Source organism: Planococcus citri, chromosome 4 (genome assembly GCF_950023065.1).
Source record: "Planococcus citri chromosome 4, ihPlaCitr1.1, whole genome shotgun sequence".
Classification (NCBI taxonomy): Eukaryota; Metazoa; Arthropoda; class Insecta; order Hemiptera; family Pseudococcidae; genus Planococcus; species Planococcus citri.
The window spans coordinates 1,650,080-1,672,221 of NC_088680.1; the positions used below are offsets into that span (position 1 = coordinate 1,650,080).

Sequence of the window (22,142 nt, forward strand, 5' to 3'; positions counted from 1 at the left end):
ATGCAAAAATTTATCACCTGTCAAAATTTCAAGTGCTAAAGTGCGTTTTTCGATTTTTGGTGAATTTTTGAAAATCCAATTTAAGCCAAAAATGAGGGAAAAAATCAAAATTTTACCAAATTGACCAAGAAAGCTGACGTTTGGGGTATACCCTATTTTCGACATGCCAAATCGATTGGAATCAGTTTCAACCCGTTTTGAGCAGTTCTGGAGCCTCCAGCAGATTTTTGAAACTCGAAATTCCCACAAAATTCCATCAAATTGGAGTGGTAAAGCTGAAATTTATTCTAAAAACTAATTTCAATACGCTACGAAGTACTGCAGGTGAATTTCAAGTCGTTTTGGAGCCTCCAGCGACTTTTTGAAAATTCCTGAAGCCTCCACCAAATTTTCATCAAAAAATGGAGATGGAAAGCTGCAATTTACTCTACACCACAATCTTAACACCCTCTGAAGACGACTTTAGGTGGGTTCAAGTCATTTTGGAGCCTCCAGTGACTTTTTCAAAATTCCTAAAGCCTCCAGCATGTTTTTGAAACTTCAAATTTTTACAAAATTTTATCAAATGTTGATGGAAAGCTGAAATTTACTCTACACTACAATTTTAACACCCTTTGAAGACGACTTCAGGTGGGTTCAAGTCATTTTAGAGCCTCCAGCGACTTTTTTGAAAATTACTGGAGCCTCCAGTAGATTTTTGAAACTTGAAATTCCAGCAACATTAATTTATCTAATGGAGTGGCAAGCTGAAATTTACTTCGCAGACTACATGGTGGTTTCAAATGGTTTTGAAGCTTCCAGCTACTTTTAGGAAATTTCAATTTTCCAAAAAAATGGCATACAACTTTTCAAAAAGCCGCTGGAGGCTCCTAAACGACTTGAAATCCACCAGTAGTTAACTTCGTAGCGTATTGAAATTAGTTTGCAGAATGAATTTCGACTCTCCATCTCAGTTTGATGAAATTTTGAGAAAATCTCAAGTTTCAAAAATCTATTGGAGTCTCCAGTAATTTTCAAAAAAGTCGCTGGAGGCTCTAAAATGACTTGAACCCATCTGAAGTCGTCTTCAGAGAGTGTTAAAATTGTAGTGTCAAGTAAATTTCAGCTTTCCATCTTCATTTGATAAAATTTTAATTTTGTAAAAATTTGAAGTTTCAAAAATCTGCTGGAGGCTTCAGGAATTTTCAAAAAGTCGCTGGAGGCTTCAAAACGACTTGAAATTCACTTGCAGTACTTCGTGGCGTATTGAAATTAGTTTTTAGAATAAATTTCAGCTTCACAACTCCAATTTGATGGAATTTTGTGGGAATTTCGAGTTTCAAAAATCTGCTGGAGGCTCCAGAACTGCTCAAAACGGGTTGAAACCATTTCCAGTCGATTTGGCATGTCGAAAATAGGGTATATCCCAAACTTCAGCTTTCTTGGTCAATTTGGTAAAATTTTGATTTTTTCCCTCATTTTTGGCCTAAATTGGATTTTCAAAAATTTTCCAAAAGTCGAAAAATGCAGTCTAGCACTTGAAATTTTGACAGGTGATAAATTTTTGCATGATCTTTCGATCTACCTTCGTAAGGTTTGAAAAAGTTCGTGCAAGTCCTATGTTGAAACGCAAAATCTGCGATTTCGTCTGAGCTGTCAATCAAAATGGCCGCCATTTTGTAAGTAAGGCCAACTTTTTTTTGGGCAAGTTTGCGTTAAAATGTTTGAATTTGCTCCGGAAGGCGTGAATTATGAAGTTGGGCAGCTAAGAATCGAGTTGTATATTACACTCGGCCTGTTTAAGTCACTCTCGCTCCAAAAGGGGTGGAAATGGTCAAATTTGCGCTCCGGGGTTAAGAAATACAGCGATTCTCGCAAATTTCAAAAATTTCCTCACAAACGGTTATCTGTTGATTTTTTGGATTTTTTAATTTTGAAAAAAGCTGGTCAAAAAACCACTCTTGAGGTGTCACTCCCAAAATCGGCTCGAATGTAGATAAACTCGTGAAACAGACCGAGCGTAATATACAACTCGATTCTTAGCTGCCCAACTTCATAATATTCACGCCTTCTGGAGCAAATTCAAAATTCTGGAGAAATTGAAAATTCGCGCTGGAGGCTCCAGAATGGCTGGAAATGGTGAAATTTGGATTTGGGTAATTAATATTAGTTTTGGGACTCATTTTGACCATTTTTATTGATCAAGTACTATACGTACTTTTTAAAAAAAAAGCATAAATCGCCAAAAACAGTCAATTTTGAATTTTCAAATATTCGCCAAAAATCGAAAAATGAACTTGGGCAGCTGAAAATTTGGTTTTGGAAGTTTTAGACTTTGCTGTTTCCAAAAATCGCGGTCCCGTTCAAATCGGAGTGTGACACCTCAAGAGGTTCCCTTGTTAGAACCAATTTTCATGATTTTTACCGAACGAATACATTTGAAAAAAAAAACAATTCATTGAAAATAATCAATTTCGAATTTTCAGATATTAGCAAAAAATCAAGAAAATAATCTGGACTGGGTTTCAGACGGTGCTCTCTCTGAAAGTCGTGGTTTTGTTCAAATCCAAGGTGGATACAGCGATTGGTTTCTTCGCAAATCTTTTTTTCTTTAGCTCGGGAAACGTCTTTTCAAAATGAAAAACACATCTTCTTGTGGTTCTCGCTAATCAAGGCAAACCCAAAAAATACCAGTACCTCAATTTTGAAAAATTTTGGACGTACCCTTCAGAAATCACATAAACTGTGCACATACCTGGTTTTCGTGTCTATATTAAGAATTATCGTTATACTTAGGTACATATTAACCTCTATTTTACATATTCTATTTGCAGCTACGTATCTGACGAGTTTCATAAAAAGAAAGGCAAAAATACGGAAATACTACTTTTACGAGTATAAAGTCGCGAAACATCTGTAATAGATAAAAAAAATAAACGGGAATACCACTTTTATATTATTTAAATAATTGCAAAACAGCGACGAAGGATTTTATAGAAATTATTATAGGCAAACGAGAAATAAATCGATAGATAACCTTGTTATATTGATGCAACATTCTGAGAATCAAAATCGAAATTATGAATTTATGTAAAACAAACCAGCCTTATGACGTTGGTGATTGAATTTTGCAAGTACATACGAGTACGGTGACATCCTTAAAATACTATATAATAGGTGACTACCCAAGATTAGTACGATCAGTTGTTAGTGTACTTGAACCTGTTCGGTTGTGATTATTTTTGCTAATTTCAAATTAAACGTATTTTGAAATCATGAAGGCTATTGTTGCTGTTTATTTCGGTAAGTTTTTATTCGTCAATTTAATCTAATTGTAGAACTAACGCCACTTATAAACTTTGTAACTCTGTTGAGTGTATACCTACCTAAGTACCGATTGCTTATTTCGGGAAATTTTTACTCAACATTCAACAACAGAAATCGATTTTTTTTCCTAGGTACCTACCTAAGTAATGAAAAATAAAAAAATATTTAAATACTAATTCGGTAAATTTTTGTTGATGATTTTGGTAGACCTACTTCGTTTGTTGAGAATTTATAAAACAAAACGTCCTGTCAGCCAAAATTTTCGTGCTAAAAAAATAAACAACTTGTTTCAATTTCGCGGTAAATTACATTTTGGAATTCACTGGTTGGAATAATTCCGCCATAAAACAATTTCACTGGTTGTCAAACCAGTCTTAGTATACGATTTTTTTTTCTTCAAATTTTTCGTTTTGTTGGTTTTGATTTCGAACAAAATTGAAGTTCATATACTTAATTATCAGTTCATTGATCGTTACTCTTTCGCGAATTTTTCGATATGATTTTCTTACATTCATAATCTGATTCAATGCGATAGTTTTGAGAATTTTATTTTCACAACTGAAAATGCATTTGGGCCATTCCACGTCAATTCGACCAAGAAGTGGTAGGGGGTTCGACGATTTTTTGAAATTTTTCCTGTGGAAAAACCTTCTGAAGGGACGACCAATGGCGCAAATCGCAGCCCTCTAGCCCATTTTTGAAGACAGCCAGGGGGTGTCAAAGTTTTCAGTGATCCTAAAATATCATCCATTTCAACAGTGGATTATTCGATAACCGTGATACCTACCGGAATGAAACTTTTCCCCATAGTTAGGGGTTTTGAAAGACTTTGTGGTGATGTAATAAAAATCAGTGTTGCCACTTTTTTCGTACAAAAAATTAGCTAAAAAAGTTTCAAAACGTAGTTTTCACATCGTTCCGACTCTCAAAAATTCTGAAAAAAATATATTATGGACAACAGCTTTTCATGTTGAACAACATTATTAAAAAATTGGGATCGCACGATGTTGCAAAGTCGATTTAAAAAAAATTCGAAGTTTGCGAAAAAATGCGATTTTTTCATTTAAAAAATGAAAAAAAGTTTTGATAGGTGAAGTTGACCCATTTGACCCCTATTCTTACGTATCTGTTGAAAAAGTTGAAAAACCTCCTTCATTCGACGAAATAAACTCCTCACAAAAAATCAAAATTCGAAAAAATTCAATTTTCAATTCCAATTATCAAAAAAAACTTAAATTTATTCAGTTGTCTTATATTGACCTCTTTCTGACGTATTTCATGAAAAAGTTGATAAAAATTACACTCGCAACAAAAAAATAAAAATTGGTTCATTTTTTGAATCTTTTCGAATTTTAATTTTTTTGTGATGAGTTCATTTCATTGAGTGAAAGGGTTTTTTCAACTTTTTCAGCAGATACGTAAAAATAGCGGTCAAAACGGTCAACTTCACCAATCAAAACTTTTTTTCATGTTTTAAATCAAAAAATCGCATTTCTTCGCAAACGTTAAATTTTTTTAAATCGACTTTGCGACATGGTACCTAATCTCAATTTTTTAATATGTCGTTCAGCATGAAAAGTTCTCCGTAATATATTTTTTTCAGCATTTTTGAAAGTCGGAACGATATGAAAACTACGTTTTGAAACTTTTTTAGCTAATTTTTTGTACGAAAAAAAGTGGCAACACTGATTTTTATGATATCTCCAAAAAGCCTTTCAAACCCCCTAACTATGGGAAAAAGCTTCATTTTGGTAGGTATCACGGTTATCGAACAATCCACTGCTGAAATTGGTCATCTCTTCGGAAGATCTTTCCACAGAAAAAAATTCAGAAAAATCGCCGAACCCCCCACCACTTCTTTGTCGAATTGACGTGGAATGACCCATTTACGTATTTTCATAAAGTACACTTGACAAATGTACCTTGGCTGAAAATTTCAAATTTATATAAAAAATACGTTCTCTTATTATGCATTAAAAGATTGATCGACGGTTAATTAGGCGATGAAAAAATTACCCTATTAATTTGCCTTTTATTTGCACAAATTCTATGTAGCTCTAGTGGCTCTCTGTGTCGCCATCAATTTCGTAGAATGTACAATTTGCGCGAAGGATCTCCGTTCTGGTGGTCCTCAAAACTTTAACAGCAAGGCTGCAATGGAGGCTGAAAACAGACGGGGTGGACGATGTGAGTTTTTTTTTCAATTGTGGTCAATATATTGGATTTTGATTTTCTCGTCCAAAAAATATTTGTACCTAATTAGATTTTTTTTAAAAATTATTATAACAAAATATAATTTTTTTTTGCAGATGTTTTTGTGCACAATGGAGCTTGCTAGAAACCGTTGAAAATATTCCGTTACGTTATCAGTCATCACTTATCAACAAATAAAAATAGAAAAAACAGATTGGAAAACTAAACCCAAACCTTCAATAGAAATTTTGTTCCATGTAAAATGTAAATATTAATAATAAATTCAATTTTTTAATTAATCTGTGTTCAACTTTCATAGGTAATCTAACAAAGTCTCATGCAGTATCATTGTATTTTTTAAATTTTGCTTATAAAAACAAACGTCGTCGTACTATCGATTTGCTACAGCTGAATTCGTGTCCAGATCAAAATGAGCTCAATTTTTGAAAATTTGTGAAATTGAGCTTTCAAAAAAAAATTTTAAGCTATAATTTAAAAATTTTTAAAAACCATTTAAGAAGCACAATTGAATTTTACGACTACGAACTTTCAACGATGGGATTCAATAAACTATGGGGAGGGGTGGAGGGGGTGGAGACAGCGTCGAAATTTTGGCCAAAATGTAAAAAAATGTCAATTATCGAGTGTCATATTATCATTTCCTAGGTACGTTTTCAAGGGCGCTGAATGCGAATATCAACTCATTTTTTTGATTATACCCTTATTAACGTCCCCCTTGGTCACTCAAATTTCCTTAGAAAATTGAAAAAATCGTGTGAAATATGGTTTGATTACATTTTTGAGAGAGCTGAATACGAATGTTGACTTGAATTTTTTGATTTGACTCTTCCAGCGCCCCATCATCGGCCCTCAAAATTTCTGAAAAAGTGAAACATTCGTATTATTAAGGTTTTCAGAGCACTGAATGCAAATTAGCTTTGATTATGCCCTTCCAACGCTCTCGTTAATCGCCAAAATTTCTTGAAACGTTTTAAAACACAGCAATAAACTGTTTTTATTCTCCAAGTCCATGCAGTTCTGAGTTATCAAACTCCAAAATTGGATATTTTAACGAGAAATTGCAATCGCTGAAAAAAAAACTGACCTCACCCTACCTGTCTCGAAGAGGGTTGAAGAATCAATTATAGCGTTTTTCAATTTTTTTTTCTAATGAAATTTTAAATAAAATCACTTCCGTCGTTTCTATTTTAAATGGATAGAAACTTGCAAGTAGGCAAACAATAGGGCAAGCGTGACGTTTGCTTTGCCTATACTCTGCCTTAAGAGGTTATTCGAGAATCCATCGATGAAAGAGTAGTATGCCGAATGTTGCTCATCATCTCCAATGAAATTTAGATCTGTGACGTGAAAGTGTCAGAATCCTGCTAGATAACGTCACTTATGCGAAATCACTCGATGAAGGAACAAAAAGATCAAAATTGCGTGACTTTTCTTGCTTTTGAATTTTTGTTCGGTTATTTTATCGTGGAAAATGAACTTGTACGAAGTTGGCGAATTTTAATTCATCTGGAGTCAATTTGATGTAATATCGGACGATTCTCCTGAGAATTTTCAACGTTTCGCATACGGAATAAATAAAGTACCATTATTTATCGAGCCTCGAACGTACAACTGTTGCGAAAATCAAGTTATACAGTAATTTTTTTCGCAAAATTTCATTATGATTTTTCTTTTAAAAGCAAACGAATGAGAAAACAATCCAAGAAGTAATCGTAGGTATTAGGTTGGAAAAATTGGAATTTTTAAACAATTATTTTAGAGAATTTTGATAGAAATCTAAAAATATCGATGCTTTGGTTTTTATTTTATAATTTAATTTATATAAAAAATTTTTATCATTATTGTGTTTCATCAGCTATGCCCTTCTCCTTTTCTATTGATAATTTACAGCAAATTGTGTACTAAAGGAAGACGATTCATCTCGATAACTCGATCTGGAAATTCGAATTGAAAGGTGTACAGAAAAAATTGCTCTCAAAACCCTGTCAGCTGTGTCCTGTTGACGCTGATAATGAACCACTAGGGGCATTAATGTTTAGTAGATAAGCCGAATAAAAAAAAACTTGGCCGGATGGATTAAACGTTATACGCTATTAAGCGAGTATTGTCCAAATTAGGCGTAGTTTTTTTCTCATTCTGCGGCTGCATCCGCAAAAGCGCAGCTTCTTTTCCGACTCATCTGAAAGTTTTTGCAAAGTATTTTGTAGGTTGGTGGGTAGGAAGGTTTGTAGGTAAACCTTGGCCAATTTTAAATTAAACTTTAAACTCGTAAAGGAAGAAAAAGTTTCTCTCGTGGAATTAGATTTTTGTAATCGAGTTGAAATTATTTCTCTCTTTCGCCGTGTACATTCACTCTATTCACCTAGCTCAGTCGTTCTCTTTCTTTTCGTTTTTTTTTTAGGGGGTTTGATTTTATACGTAATCGTTTCGCCAAATCAGTTGTACAAAATTGTCTTTACTTACAAGTTTTTATCGGGTTTTGATTCTTGAGGCAAGTTGTTGTAGGCTTGATATTGAGACTTGTGGAAATTTTTCGTCTTAAATGATTAAAGTTTAACGTTGAGAACGATGTAATTTCATTTTTTTTTTTTTTTTTTTGAAATTAATTCGCGATTATCGTTCTTAGTCGAACCAATAATAAGTAAATTAAAAATTAAATGGCAGAAAACTACGCCTCATCGTTCTCGATGAATTTGATTATCTTTTGTATCCTAACTTTTTTTTTCCCCCAGAAAAAAGGAAAATCGAAGATAATAATTTAAACTCGTACGAATTTTATTGCTACGCAATATTTGCACGAAAGATTACGTCTTTCGAAGAACGAAGAAGTAACAAATTTCGCGCAGGAAATATATTTTTTTCCAAACGTACCCTAATGGAAAAATACGTTACAATTAGATAGATTTTCCCAACACTCGAATGACGTATAAGAAACAGTGTGAAATTCTATTATTAACTGGCACTTGTCGCCGAATCTGTACGAATCGAGTTTATTTAAAAAATAAACAAAATCGTCGACGAGGGTTGTTTGCAACACCAGAGTGACTGAAAGATGCGTGTAATCTTGAGAAAATAAGAAGCGAATAAAAGAACGAAATAGAATATTATTCGATTCTAATTGCCGCCAGGAGATGTTCTTAAATAGAGATTGGGCACTCATTTATCGTGTTTTGTTTCCTTCTCTTTTTCATTTTCAACTCTAAAAGTTTGAACGTCGAACTCTCGACCCCCCTCCCTCCTCTAATTTGGCAAAAACCGTAGAAAAATTATAATGTGGAGTGTGTGCTTCTCTCGTATGGGGTTGGAATGCATCGCCTTACTTTTAAAAAATGCCACAACCTTTCCGATAGTGAAGTTGCATGTTGCGGAGGAAAATTCATTTCACTGAAAGCAAATGCGCATAAATTAGATTTAGGTACTCTGTTTTTTTCATTAGGTATTTTTCTCAATTCGAACCTGTATTTTGTACGCCGGGTCATTAGTCACAAGTTAACGTTCATTAACCATGCGTAGGTTGGTTGTGTACAAAGTACCTACTCGTACAAACGACGAACGCTCCTGTATGGAAAAAGGCAGCGACTTTGCTTTGACGATTGACGATAAACTTGGAAAACAAATAAAAGTACCTACGAGATACCTGCTGCTGCCTACTCGTCGACAAACTGTACCGGAGCTTTTCTCATCTTTGATGACGACCGTATAAAACGACGACGATGATCTCGTATCGGTTATCTAATGTAGATAGACCTACGTTGTTGTCTACAAATCTCCTTTACCAATACTACCAACCCTACACGAAGTGAAAATCGGTCAAGCGTTAACGATGGGAATGGGACGATGATGGGGGCGATGGTGCGGAGCAACGTGTACCGTATAATAGGACGTTTTAAAATCGAAATATGTACCCGCCACCCACTACCTGGTCCCAGACCCACGTAACTTCAACTCGTCTGATGTAGTACTGACAGCCTGGCACATAAGATAGGGATGATAGGGTCGGGGTCGGTGAGGTGGCTGAAGCTGTGTGCCGTGGTGCGTTAATCGAACGAATTAGTCGATTGGAAACATTCGCGGATTTCAATTAAGCAGGTAATTTGTTTGTACGTGTATCGAGCGTGTAAATTGCACACTATACGTAGCTGAGATCGTTTATTTGCATTTTTTTATATGTTTATTTTTGTAGAATTTTAATTGGAAAATAAAGTTGGTTTCGTGTATATAAACATGATACAGATGAAAGGAAATTAGGAGTCAATCATGCCTGATAGATAGCTATAAAGTTCTGTTTTTTGAAGGAAATACTTTTTTTTTTTAAAAACATACCTTCCAAAAAATCCTATTTGTTGCCATAATTGCTGAAAAAATGTGCTGTTTTTTCCCTAATTTTTACAGAAATTGTCAAAAAGTCTCAACTATTGTGAAAAATTCCAAAAACCTCTCAAATTTTTCCAAAATTTCCCAAAAAAGTCATATTTTTCGCCGAAATTGTCAAGAAGTTTGATTCCTTGCTAAAATTGTCAGAACGTATTTGGTAATTCTTCCCAGAATTGAAAACGAATAATTCTGTTTAGGGGTTGTAATTATGTCAAAATGACCCTATATTTTTGTCGTCGAAAAATTCCAAAAATTTTGTTTTTTGAAAAATTGCTAAGAAAGGTAAAATATTGTTTTTTTGTCTTAATTATCTGAAAAGTCCTGTTCTCCGGTCAAAAATGTAAAAGTGCCCAAAATACCCTCTTTCTTTCCAAAATTCAAAAATTTTGTTTGTTGGAGAATTTTCTCAAAAAATCTTAATTTTTTGCCAAAATTGTCTGAAAAGTCTTGTTTTTTTATTAGAAGTGTCGAAATAATCCTGTTTTTTGTCAAAAATGCCAAAAGAAGTATAGCTAATTGTCAAAAATTCCCTCTTTTTTTTGCCAAAATTGCTCAAAGGTCTCATAGGTTTTTTTCGCAAAATTGTCAATTGGTCGTAACTTTTGTCAAAATTGTTAGAACATCTTCGATAATTCTTTCCAACATTTCACAAAATATGATCCTGATTTTTTTTTCTGGTCAAACATGCCAAAAAATTTTGTCTTTTAAGAAGTGTTGAAAAAGGTACCATTTTTTCATGTCCAAAAAGTCGATATTTTTTCTTTTTTGAAAATTCTAAAAAAATAAAGTCCCGTTTTTGTGCTACTAAAATTTTCAAAAATTCCCCCTTTTTCCGTCAAAATTTCCAAGAAGTCACGTTACTTGCCAAGATTGTGAAATAGTCAGGATCAGAACTTTTGCCAAAATTGTCAGAACGTTTTCCTTCGGTGATTTCTTTCAAGAATTATTTAAATGGTCTGTTTGCGGCGAGAGGGAGGAGTGTCAAAATGATCCCGCTTTTCTGTCAAATTTTGAACCAAAATTTCCCAAAATACCCTCTTTTTTTGCCAAAATAGCCAAAATTTTGTTTTTGGAAGAATTGTCAAAAAAAGTCCTCTTTTCGATGAAAATTGTCTGAGGTCTTGTTGCTGACCAAAATTGTCCAGAAACTTCAATTTATCGCCAAAATTGTTCAAAAGGTGAAAAATCTCGTTTTTGGTCAGAAATGTCATAATATATATTAGTGTCTTTTTTGGTCAAAAATATTTTCAAAATGGTCCTGTTATTGTGATTATAAAATTTTCAAAAATTTCCTCTTTTTTGCCAACATGTTGCGAGTTTTGATCTTTGATAATTCTTTCCAACATTTCACAAATGGTCCAGATTTGTGGAGGGAGTGGTGGGGGATGTCGAAATAACCTATTCATTTTTTTCTTTTTTTGCAAAAAATGATGCCAAAATATTTTGTGTTTTGAAAGAATTGTCAAAAAAAAAGTCCTCTTTTCGATGAAAATTGTCTGAGGTCCAAAATTGTCCAGAAACTTCAATTTATCGTCAAAATTGTTCAAAAGGTAAAAAATCTCGTTTTTGGTCAGAAATGTCATAATAGTGTCTTTATTTTTGATCAAAAATATTTTTAAAATGGTCCTGTTATTGTGCTATCAAAATTTTCAAAAATGCCCTCTTTTTGCCAACATGTTGTGAGTTTTTATCTTTGGTAATTTTCTCCAACATTTCACAAATGGTCCAGATTTGGGGGGAGGGGGTGGAGGTCACTTTTTTTTGTAAAAAATGATGCCAAAATATTTTGTGTTTTGAAGAATTGCCGAAAAAAGTCCCATAAAAATGTCTTGTTTTTGTTTAAAAATTTCCAACAATTTATTTCGTCTTCGACAAAATCACCAAAAAGTCTTATTGGAAAAATTGTCCAAAAATGTCCTGTTAGTTTTTTTTTTTTTTTTATAGGTCAACAAAAATCCTAATTTTTTGCCAAAATTGTCCTAAAAGTTATTTGGCCAGTCGTGTGATAATGTAGTCCTGTTTTAAAATTGTCAAAAATTTTTGTTGTTTGGAAAAAAGGTCGTAAAAAAATCCATTTTTTTATCAGAAATGTCAAAACAGTCCCTACTTCTGTTGTCAAAAATCCCAGAAAATGTCATGTTTTTGTGCCTCACTCAGAAATTTTCAAAAACTCTCTTCGTCGAAATTTCCATAAAGTTTTGTTTTTTGGAAAAATGATTGAAAAAGGTTCGGTTTTTGGTGAGAATTTTGTGTAGGTAAATGATGTTTTTTTGGAAAAATTGTCAAGAAGTCTTAAGAGTCCTGTTTTTTTTCTTTTTTTGTTTGTTTTTTCATTCAAAACCGTCAAAAGTTTTGCTACCCATTGCCAGAATTTCCCAAGAAGGTCCTATTTCTTACCTATTTGCAAATTTCCAAAAAAAAGTCTTGTGTTTTGTTTATTAAAATTCCGAGTTAAGTTCTACTTTTCTGTCCTAATTGCAAAAAATTTTACTTTTTTGCCATTAAAGCCTTGCTTTATTCCATTTTCAAAAGAAAATAAGTCTAGTTCTTTTTTAAAAATGTGAAAATTTTGACTCAAAAAAAAATCTGGCTTGAATTTTAGATCCACTTTTTTTCCATATTGAAACATTTCAAAAAATATAATATATTATGTACTGCCAAAAATCCTGCTTTTACGCTGCTTTGGCAAGTTATTGTGTTTCTTAGACACCTTAGAAGAATATTCTGCAAATTATACAGACCCCGATACAGACTGATGATAAACTTTGCATTAGTGCAACTGCAATACATCGCTCTTACCTTGAAATAAGCAGGCAACACGCAACGCTGATCGTCCAGTCGACTGCATTGTACTCTCTCCAGTAATTCGAATAAATCCGGCGTGGTACCCTGTAACGATATATCATAAATTAGCCGAAATACACACACGTAAAATAAGAATAAAACAGTGGTTACAATGAATCTAATTCAATTATCGATACATTTTTAAAGGAAGTGCTAGGTGCCTTTTGGCAATGATGCTATACGCGAAGGAGTAAACTGCGATGCCTCCTTCTTCAGACACGTTTTTTTTAGTCGTCAAATCTCAATTTCAATATCGTAAAAGTAAACAAAACAATAATTTCGTTTGTCTAGTTGGCTGAATTTGAATAAAATGTGAGTGATGGGGGAAGGGGGAGGGGGATTTGACGAATCTGGAAACGATAGATCGAATTTTTGAGTCGGGTAATGTATTTTTCTGTCGATCTGACTTAGTGACCCAGACCTCAAGTGAGAAGTTGACACAGAGCGCTGACTCGAGGAAAGCCAAAAAACTAATGTAAGGAAAGCAGGAAGAAGGGAAAATAAGATCTGATTAATGAGGTCTAACAGTTGCATTTTAGATGTTTTTTTTTTTACGTGAACTTGTGTCGTGTTCAGCCACTGGATCGGGGGGGGGGGGCACTGAAAATCTGCGTGCAAGTTATCGCGACTAAACCGAACACGAAAAATTTCACTCGATTTCCACGAATAATGTATGTACATACTCACGAAATGAAACGATTCGATTGTTCAATGTCTGCGTTCGACAAAGTGATGCTGCATAGTGTACTTATGTACATATAAGGATAGGCATGAAGAGCATCAAGCGCCATAACACAAATACGAGCTTAGAGAATATAGGCATTTGCCCAGCTGTAGGCTCGTCCGCGTCGTCGTATGGTTAGCGTAAGGTGTGAATTTGAAAATCTCGCAAACTAGTTATTGGTAGGTATTCCGCGATTTTCTCGCTCTCTTTCTGCATACTGTACGAGTACGAGTATCTACGATGTTCTATCTTATACTTATACTCGTACGAGTAGTATGGGGTTTTGTTCGAATGTCTGCGCCTTATCTGGCGTTTCAATCAAATGTACGCCGTGGAATAAACATATAAATTTCATCGCGAGTACAGCTTGTATCTCGTATATACGAGTAGTACTAGTAAAAACCATGTTCGTGTACCTCGTATGTACGAATGGTGTAAAACTAGCATAGTACTACGTATATATATTTGTAATAACGCGATACGTACTCGATAGTGGACCTATAGACTACTATATACCAGATACCTAAGTACTTTACCCATATCTACCTATGTACGAGTACCTAGACCTACCTACCTACTACTACTTGGTATTCGAAGAAGACGCGACCGACGCGTTAAAATGATCACAGCTATAGATTAAACGATCACACTTTACCAGCTTGTTAATCGTTTGCTTATACTTATGCTACGAGTACATACATTACATATTGTGTTTGTGTAGGTACACGAATAGTACATAAGTACTCGTATGTGTGCCTATATGAGATACCGATTCGAATGCATTTTATTCGTAATAAGCATTAGCAGACTTCGTAAGGTGGGGTGGGAATGGAAACTTTTACTTGTGTGTTTATGGTTCGAAAGTAGGTACCTAGAACAAAAACATGTATATTGATGGACTTTTTTAAGTGGAAACAAAAAGAATGAAAATGTACCGGAACGTGATGTGTGTATTTTTGAGAATTGTTCGAAATGTCAGAGGGTCAAAAATGCACAAAAATTCAACTAATTGGTGAATGCAATAAAGACTACAGATTTTTGTAGCCTTAGAGACTCCTCTGGCGAAATTTATACCATACTAAATGGAAACTGAGACTGGCCTGAATAGTTAGCGTAAGTGCCTTTCTTTTGAAAACTACCAGTCTCATCATTCGGCATCAATTTAGCTTCAGACCTGGCCAAGAAGTTATATTATTGATTAATAAGGGGGAAAAAATACAAAATTTTACCCCTATTTCGTTTTTGAGCTCTTCTGTGAAATTCAATTGTGCAACTTACAATTGATGTACCACCTGGGTGGGGGGGGGGAGCTAAACTGTTCTTATAGAACCCGAATCAGTGCCTTCAAAAACCTGTAATTCGATTAAGTACCATATTATTCCATTTTTCGAAAATTTTGGGTCCCATGGTTTACACTTTCTCCCTTCCCCTTCCACTCTGAGACTCCGGAAACTCTATTTTGATTTTGGGATCGAAATGATTTTAAAATCAAAATTAGCACCTTCGAAAACTTGTATCGATATCCATATTCAATTTTTGAAAATTTTGGCCCCAGTCCTATCTTCACTCTTAAGGCTCTGCAGCCCTAATTTCGATTTCGAGACCAAACTGTACTCCCGCTTACAGATCGTTTAGAAGTAGATACGAGTAAATATCTACTTACATTTTTCGCTCTCAAGAAAAAAAAATATTTCGTTCAATTAGGGAGCAAAAATGATTTTTGACGATTTTTAATTATTTCCATCGCTTATCTCTCGAGCAATAAACCTTAAAATTCGCCGAAAACCGCCGTCGAAAATCACTTTTGCTCCCTAATTAAATAAACTACTAGATTTGATATCCTTACTTATTCCATTTTTCAAAATTTAGGCCACCCTCTCCTCTTTCCCCCTCCTCTGTGATGCTCTTGGGGCTGAGTTTTAATTTTGAGGTTAAATTTCGACCTTGGAAAAACTGTACTACCAGATCTCTGCTTCATTTATCAAAATTTTGGGCCCCGAGCTCATCTTCTTTTCACTATCGTTGTATTATTCTGAGACCTTAGGGGCTTAATTTTGATTTTGGGATTAACTGACCTGAGAATCGAAATCAAGCGCATTCGAAAATCTATATTTGATATTCATGTGCCATTTTTCAAAATTTTGGGCCCCTCCTCCACTTTGATACTTCAAGGGCTCAATTTTGATTCTTGATCATAAAAGTATCAGAGTCAGTGCTTTTGAAAACCTGTGCATTATTCTTGTTTCATTTTTCAAAATTTTGCCCCCGCCCCTCCCCATCACTATGGTGCTCTGGGGACATGATTCCAATTTTGAGATCAAACTGATTTATAATCAGAGAACCAGATTTCATTTTCTTGCTTGAATTTGATCAAATTTGATTATTTTTCGTTATTTTTTTCTTCGGTGTGAATTTTCAGAAATTTGCCATACTTCAAAAAATCAACTCCAGATCCAAAAATTCAACTCAGTGATGTAGTTTTTTGGTGCCGACCTACCAATCCACTTTCAATTTCCCTTAGTTTGAAAATTTTCTGCCAAAATTAGCGATAAGTCTAAGCTGTGCTCAGAAATTGCCACAAAAGTGTTGTTTCAGGCCAAGAATTGCTAAAAGTTGTCGATTGATCGCAAACATTTCAAATTTATCATTTTTTTTTCAAAAATTGCCCAATAGCCTCTCGCTTTGTTGTCAAAAATTACCAAAGAAAAACCTTGTTTTCATGCTAAAATTGTCAAAGTCTCAATTTTTTCCAACTTTTTTTTAAAAAAAAGTCATATTTTTAAAAAAGTTGCAAAAAAGTCTCACTTTTCAACAAAAATTGCAAAATAGCAATTCGCCAAGAAAAATTTTGATTTTTTTCAAAAAATGTCAAAAATTGTCGAGTTTTTTGTTTTTTCGCAACAAATTCTAAAAATTTTCAATTCATTTCCCAAAATTGCTTTGAAGTCTCGATTTCATACCAAAAGTTGCCCCCCCCCCCCAAAAAAAAACTCTCCTTTGCTGAAATATTTAAAATTCTGCCATTTTTTTCCGGAAAACACCATAAATTCTCACTTGTCCATTGTAAGTCCAAAATTGCCAACGAATTTCCAAAAAGGCTTGCTTTTTATGCTTATTGTCAAAGCCTCACTTTTTGTCAACGTTTTCCAAAAAAAAAAAAATCGTTTTTGGTTATTTTACAAAAAAGTTGCAAAAAGGATTCACGTTTTCATTAAAAATTGCAAAAAAGTACTTGATTGGTAAAAAACCTCGCTTTTTTTTATAAAAATGCCAAAAATTGCCAAGAAAATCTTTTTTTTTTGCAAAAAGTCATTTTTTTTGAAAATCGTTTCAAGGTCTCACTCTTTTGCTAAAAATTCTCACTGTTATGGTCAAAGTTTCCAAAAAGTCTCTTTTTACATTTTTTAATAAAATGTTCTGGCTTTTTTTTGATTTTTTTCTATATTAAAAATTTTTAGCTCGCGTAAGTAATTTATACCTACATATCTTTTTAGCTTATGTTGCGAATACTTTTTTGAACCTTTTTGGTTACTCAAGTGGATTTTTTTTTTTTGAAAAAATTTGGTACAAACCCTCAAATTTTGAGAAATTTCTCATTTTGAAAATCATTACTGCTCTTGATTGCTCTTCAATACCGTTTCAAAATGTTTTTCAACTCGATTAAATACCCTTATAATGCAAAATTTTCACATTTTGACCCCTTCTTGAGGTTCAGCAGACCTGAATATTCGAATTTTGCTTGGAAAATGCTACACTTTGCCACCATTTAGAATCAGAAATGTTGGTTTTTTCTGCCGAAAGTCCTTGATAAACTTTCGAGCTTTCGCTGTGGGTACCCACTACCCACTACTCACTTGAAAGCAGCAGCTGTGGATCGGGAGACTCGTGGTTTTTACTCGTAAAATAGAGGTAGGTACATACACGTCATAATTTTTGAGATCCCTTTACCGAATAGTATCAACGGTCGTTTGCGAGCTGCTCTATATCCCAACAAAATCAATTACGAATCTCACAACCAAAATAAATAGTACGAGTACGTGTAGGTAAAAAAAACTCCGAACCAAACCGCAAGAGGACATGTACGTCGTAGTAAAAATAATAAACCGAATGTCAGCAGACATGACATTGGACAATAGGGAATTAGGTGGTTAGATACAAAGGTAGTATAGACACCCTTAGGTGTTTTGTTCTAAAAATGCGATTACACCTCGCTCTTTGCGGTTCGGTCTCATCACTTTATCCAAAAATGCAGACAAATGCGCGAATACAGAGAGATTATTACTCGGATTAGCGGTCGTGATTTGCATCACACATAAGGGGGCGCGCCATGCCAGATCAAAATGAAATTTGTCATCGTTTCGGTCGACCTATAATATACCCACCGTTGAAGGCTGCAGGGTGTAGGTCTAGGGTACGGTCAAATTGACAGATTTACCCTACATTGCGATTGTGTGTATTGGTAATCTTTCCTCCCCGCGACGACGACGCCTCCGTTACATTTTCGTATAAATGTACCTACAATTTCATGAACCAGATTTTTCTTTTCACAACAATCGTCGTATAGTACGAGAAGGAGATTAGTCGGTTTCAAACGTCAAAACTGCGGTAACCTATGTATTATTAATACAATCACAATATCGCTACGCGTATTTGTGTTACCTATAAAATGTTATAACATGTATAATAATACGCTTGTGTGTGTCTGTAGAAGTGTAAACCATACAATGACACGCAGAGGCGATGAACGGGAACCAGCTGTGATCGAGATATTTTAATTAACCGGTGGAGACTGGAGAGTAGGGTTCGGGTGTTGGGTATTATTGTACCCTTCGTTTTAATTCCATTTTTTTTTACTCGTATCTTTGAATGAAGGAGTGGGTTAGGTAAGTAGCTAACTAGCTATAGGTGACCGAGTATTCATTCAATTCCGGGTGTGCCTATACTTGAATTGAGATTTTTTTGGGATGATATAAAATTCAGTGTGTAATACAGGTAGCTCAATGTTTTTTTCTCCTACATTGAGGGTAAATTTCCCATTCCGAAATATCAATTTTTACCATATTTTGAATTTCCAGGGCCTAAAAAAAGAACACAAAGTTGACATTTTTACGGTTCCAAATACTTAAATTTACAATTCAATTAAGGGTCTCCGAATTGAGTGGTCAATCTCACCTGGTGAGAGCTGGGCTGTTTACAGTCGAATCGAGTCATTTATGAACGATTGGCGAATAAATAAATAAATTGATTGATTTTTTGGTGAATCATTCGCGAACGAATCGATTCATATACGTGACTCGTTCGCGAACGAATCGATTCATATACGTGACTCGTTCGTGAACGAATCGATTCTTTTACTGAATTTTTGATGCATCATTCGCGAACGAATTGATTCGTATAAGTGAATCATTCACGAACGAATTGAATTATTTTTTGTGAATCATTCGCGAACGAATCGATTTATTTACTGAATTTTTAGTGAATCATTCACGAACAAATTGAATCTTTTTTGTGAATCATTCACGAACGAATTGAATTATTTTTTGTTAGTCATTCGCGAGCGAATCGATTCTTTTACTCAATTTTTGATGAATCATTCGCGAACGAATCGACCCGTATAAGTGATTCATTCGTGAACGAATCGATTCTTTTGCTCAATTTTAGATGAATCATTCGCGAATGAATCGACCCGTATAAGTGATTCATTCTTGAATGAATTGATTCATTTACTGAATTTTTAGTTTATCATTCACGAACGAATTGAATTTTTTTGGTGAATCATTCGCGAACGAATTGATTCGTATACGTGACTCATTTGCGAACGAATCGATTCGTATAAGTGAATCATTCACGAACGAATTTAATTTTTTTGTGAATCATTCGCGAACGAATCGATTCATTTACTGAATTATTAGTGAATCATTCACGAACAAATTAAATTTTTTTTGTGAATCATTCGCGAGCGAATCGATTCGTATAAGTGACTCGTTTGTGAACGAATCGATTCTTTTACTCAATTTTTGATGAATCATTCGCGAACGAATCGACCCGTATAAGTGATTCATTCGTGAACGAATCGATTCTTTTACTCAATTTTTGATGAATCATTCGCGAACGAATCGACCCGTATAAGTGATTCATTCGTGAATGAATCGATTCATTTACTGAATTTTTAGGTAATCATTCACGAACGAATTGAATTTTTTTGGTGAATCATTCGCGAACGAATTGAATTTTTTTTGGTGAATCATTCGCGAACGAATTGAATTTTTTTTGGTGAATCATTCGCGAACGAATCGATTCGTATAAGTGATCATTCACGAACGAATTGAATTATTTTTTGTGAATCATTCGCGAACGAATCGATTCATTTACTGAATTTTTAGTGAATCATTCACGAACAAATTGAATTTTTTTTGTGAATCATTCGCGAACGAATCGAATTATTTTTTGTCAATCATTTGCGAGCGAATCAATTCGTATAAGTGTCTCGTTTGTGAACGAATCGATTCGTATAAGTGACTCGTTAGTGAACGAATCGGTTCTTTCACTCAATTTTTTATGAATCATTCGCGAACGAATTGATTTGTATACGTGACTCATTTGCGAACGAATCGATTCGTATAAGTGAATCATTCACGAACGAACCGATTCATTAACTGAATTATTAGTGAATCATTCACGAACAAATTAAATTTTTTTTGTGAATCATTCGCGAACGAATTGATTTGTATAAGTGAATCATTCACGAACGAATTGAATTATTTTTTGTCAATCATTCGCGAGCGAATCGATTCGTATAAGTGACTCGTTTGTGAACGAATCGATTATTTTACTCAATTGTTGATGAATCATTCGCGAACGAGTTGATCAATAATTACTGAATCATTCGAGAACAAATCGATCCGTATAAGTGATTCATTCACTGAATTTTTAGTTAATCATTCGCGAACGAATTGAATTTTTTTTATGAATCATTCGCGAACGAATCGATTCGCATAAGTGACTCGTTAGTGAACGAATCGGTTCTTTTACTCAATATTTTATGAATCATTCGCGAACGAATTGATTCATATATTAAAGAATCAATCAATTAGTTGTGATTTATTTCTATTATTATATTGTTAATTAATCAAACTGTACCCTGCTCTGCGCCGCTCCTTATCAAATACAACATACCTTTAATCGTTCGTGTCCGCTATGTAAAACCAAAGAATCTGGACTTCCGTAATTTTGCGTTTGACAATACAATTGGCCTTCATTTTTCTGTCTTCTGAAAAACAAAAAAACGTACATTGACGTACATTAGTATCCTGTTGATTCATTGTTATCAGATATCTAATGTAAATGATGTTTGCATAGAAGGGGTGAGACGAGATGAACCGACTCATAGGTATAGGTCTAGAGAGGTACTGGGTATAATGGGTACGTTATTCAAATTTTAACAATATTAGTAATAATGTACATTTTATCTGGACTCTCGAACGTAATTACAACACAGGGTGTCCCGAAAGTCTTCTCGGCTCCGAGTCACGTGCAACTAGATGTTCATCTCTGCCTGCACCCGTATCAACAGTGTGTTCAAAAAATTACATTCATGTTTCCCGAAAAAGGGAACCTTTACAGCCCATTGTTGGCTCGTGGAATCTAAAATTGCAACGAATCAATTTTAGAGATTCGATTATGTGATCGATTTCCGATCGTGATTGCTCTTTGATCGCGTTTTCGAATTTTTGAACCCTATCATATTGTTAAGTGATTTGTTTATAGTATACTCGAATCGACGAGAGACGTAAAAAGACCGAACTATCATTCCCACGAACAGTAAGAAAGAAGAACTCTGCTGTAAGTGGAAGTACTCGTAAAATAGGGTATATAAGTAAGCCTACGTGTAGGGTATATGGATTTTGTTCGCGTGATAATCGATTTTTCGGCTGATTGAGAGGATGATGATGCCGCGACAACATTGTTGCGTGTAACATCGTTCTACAATAATAATTATGACGAAGACGATGCTGGTGATGGTTTCTATGTTCTGTGATACGATTTCCATTGTGCGTGATGCTTCGGCTTCGGCTATACTGTTACCCGTATAGAGAAATGCATTGACCAAGACATAGACATGCGTCCGGCATTCTTAAAATTCTCCGCATTCTTGTAAATAATATTTTTCATACGAACGCTTTTGTACGAGATATTTTTCACCTTCGTTGGTACATGTTGAAAAAAAAATCGTCTACAGTATCACGTAAGTGAACGTATAATATTCTCATTTTTAGACCAGAAAGAACGTTTCATTGATACGTGCACATGACATGACATCGAATAGCCTGCAGTGCCTGTATAGCTCTAGCTCTCTGATCTGTGATGCTGAGATGTTGATTCGGATTGAATTTCGGTTACGAGTTGATTTAATTTTGTACATACAAGGTACTTACATTTGGTTGGGTATGCGGGTATGAAAAAGGTTGATAGATCCTGCAATATGAGATCTAAAGAGTCACTGTCGATGAAGGTATCTTAATACGTAATGGAATCATCAGCAGGTGACATGATGATGACAGATGTGCCAAAGTTATAGAGAGACGAGTTTCGACGAAAAAATCTCCGAATTGCGAAAACGAGAGTATCTCGTTTCGAATGGTCGACCTTGAAGGATGGACAAATTAAGTATTCCTTCCTT

The 22,142-nt window shown here is 34.5% G+C and overlaps 1 protein-coding gene and 1 long non-coding RNA gene across 6 annotated transcripts in view; one reads left to right on the top strand and one right to left on the bottom strand.

The window, feature by feature from the left end:
• Positions 1–22,142, bottom strand: part of RapGAP1 (Rap GTPase activating protein 1) — a 264,659-nt gene that overhangs the window by 83,606 nt on the left and 158,911 nt on the right. For all 5 annotated transcript variants that reach the window (XM_065361098.1, XM_065361097.1, XM_065361099.1 and 2 more), the window contains 2 exons: positions 20,639–20,732; positions 12,694–12,783 (listed from right to left, as the gene is read on the bottom strand). In XM_065361098.1, coding sequence (XP_065217170.1) covers positions 12,694–12,783; positions 20,639–20,732 — 184 coding nt within the window. The remainder of the gene's footprint in view (positions 1–12,693; positions 12,784–20,638; positions 20,733–22,142) is intronic.
• On the top strand, positions 3,140–5,798 carry LOC135843282 (uncharacterized). Its single transcript, XR_010558294.1, has 3 exons — positions 3,140–3,282; positions 5,362–5,493; positions 5,616–5,798. It is a non-coding gene; the product is annotated as an uncharacterized LOC135843282 (long non-coding RNA).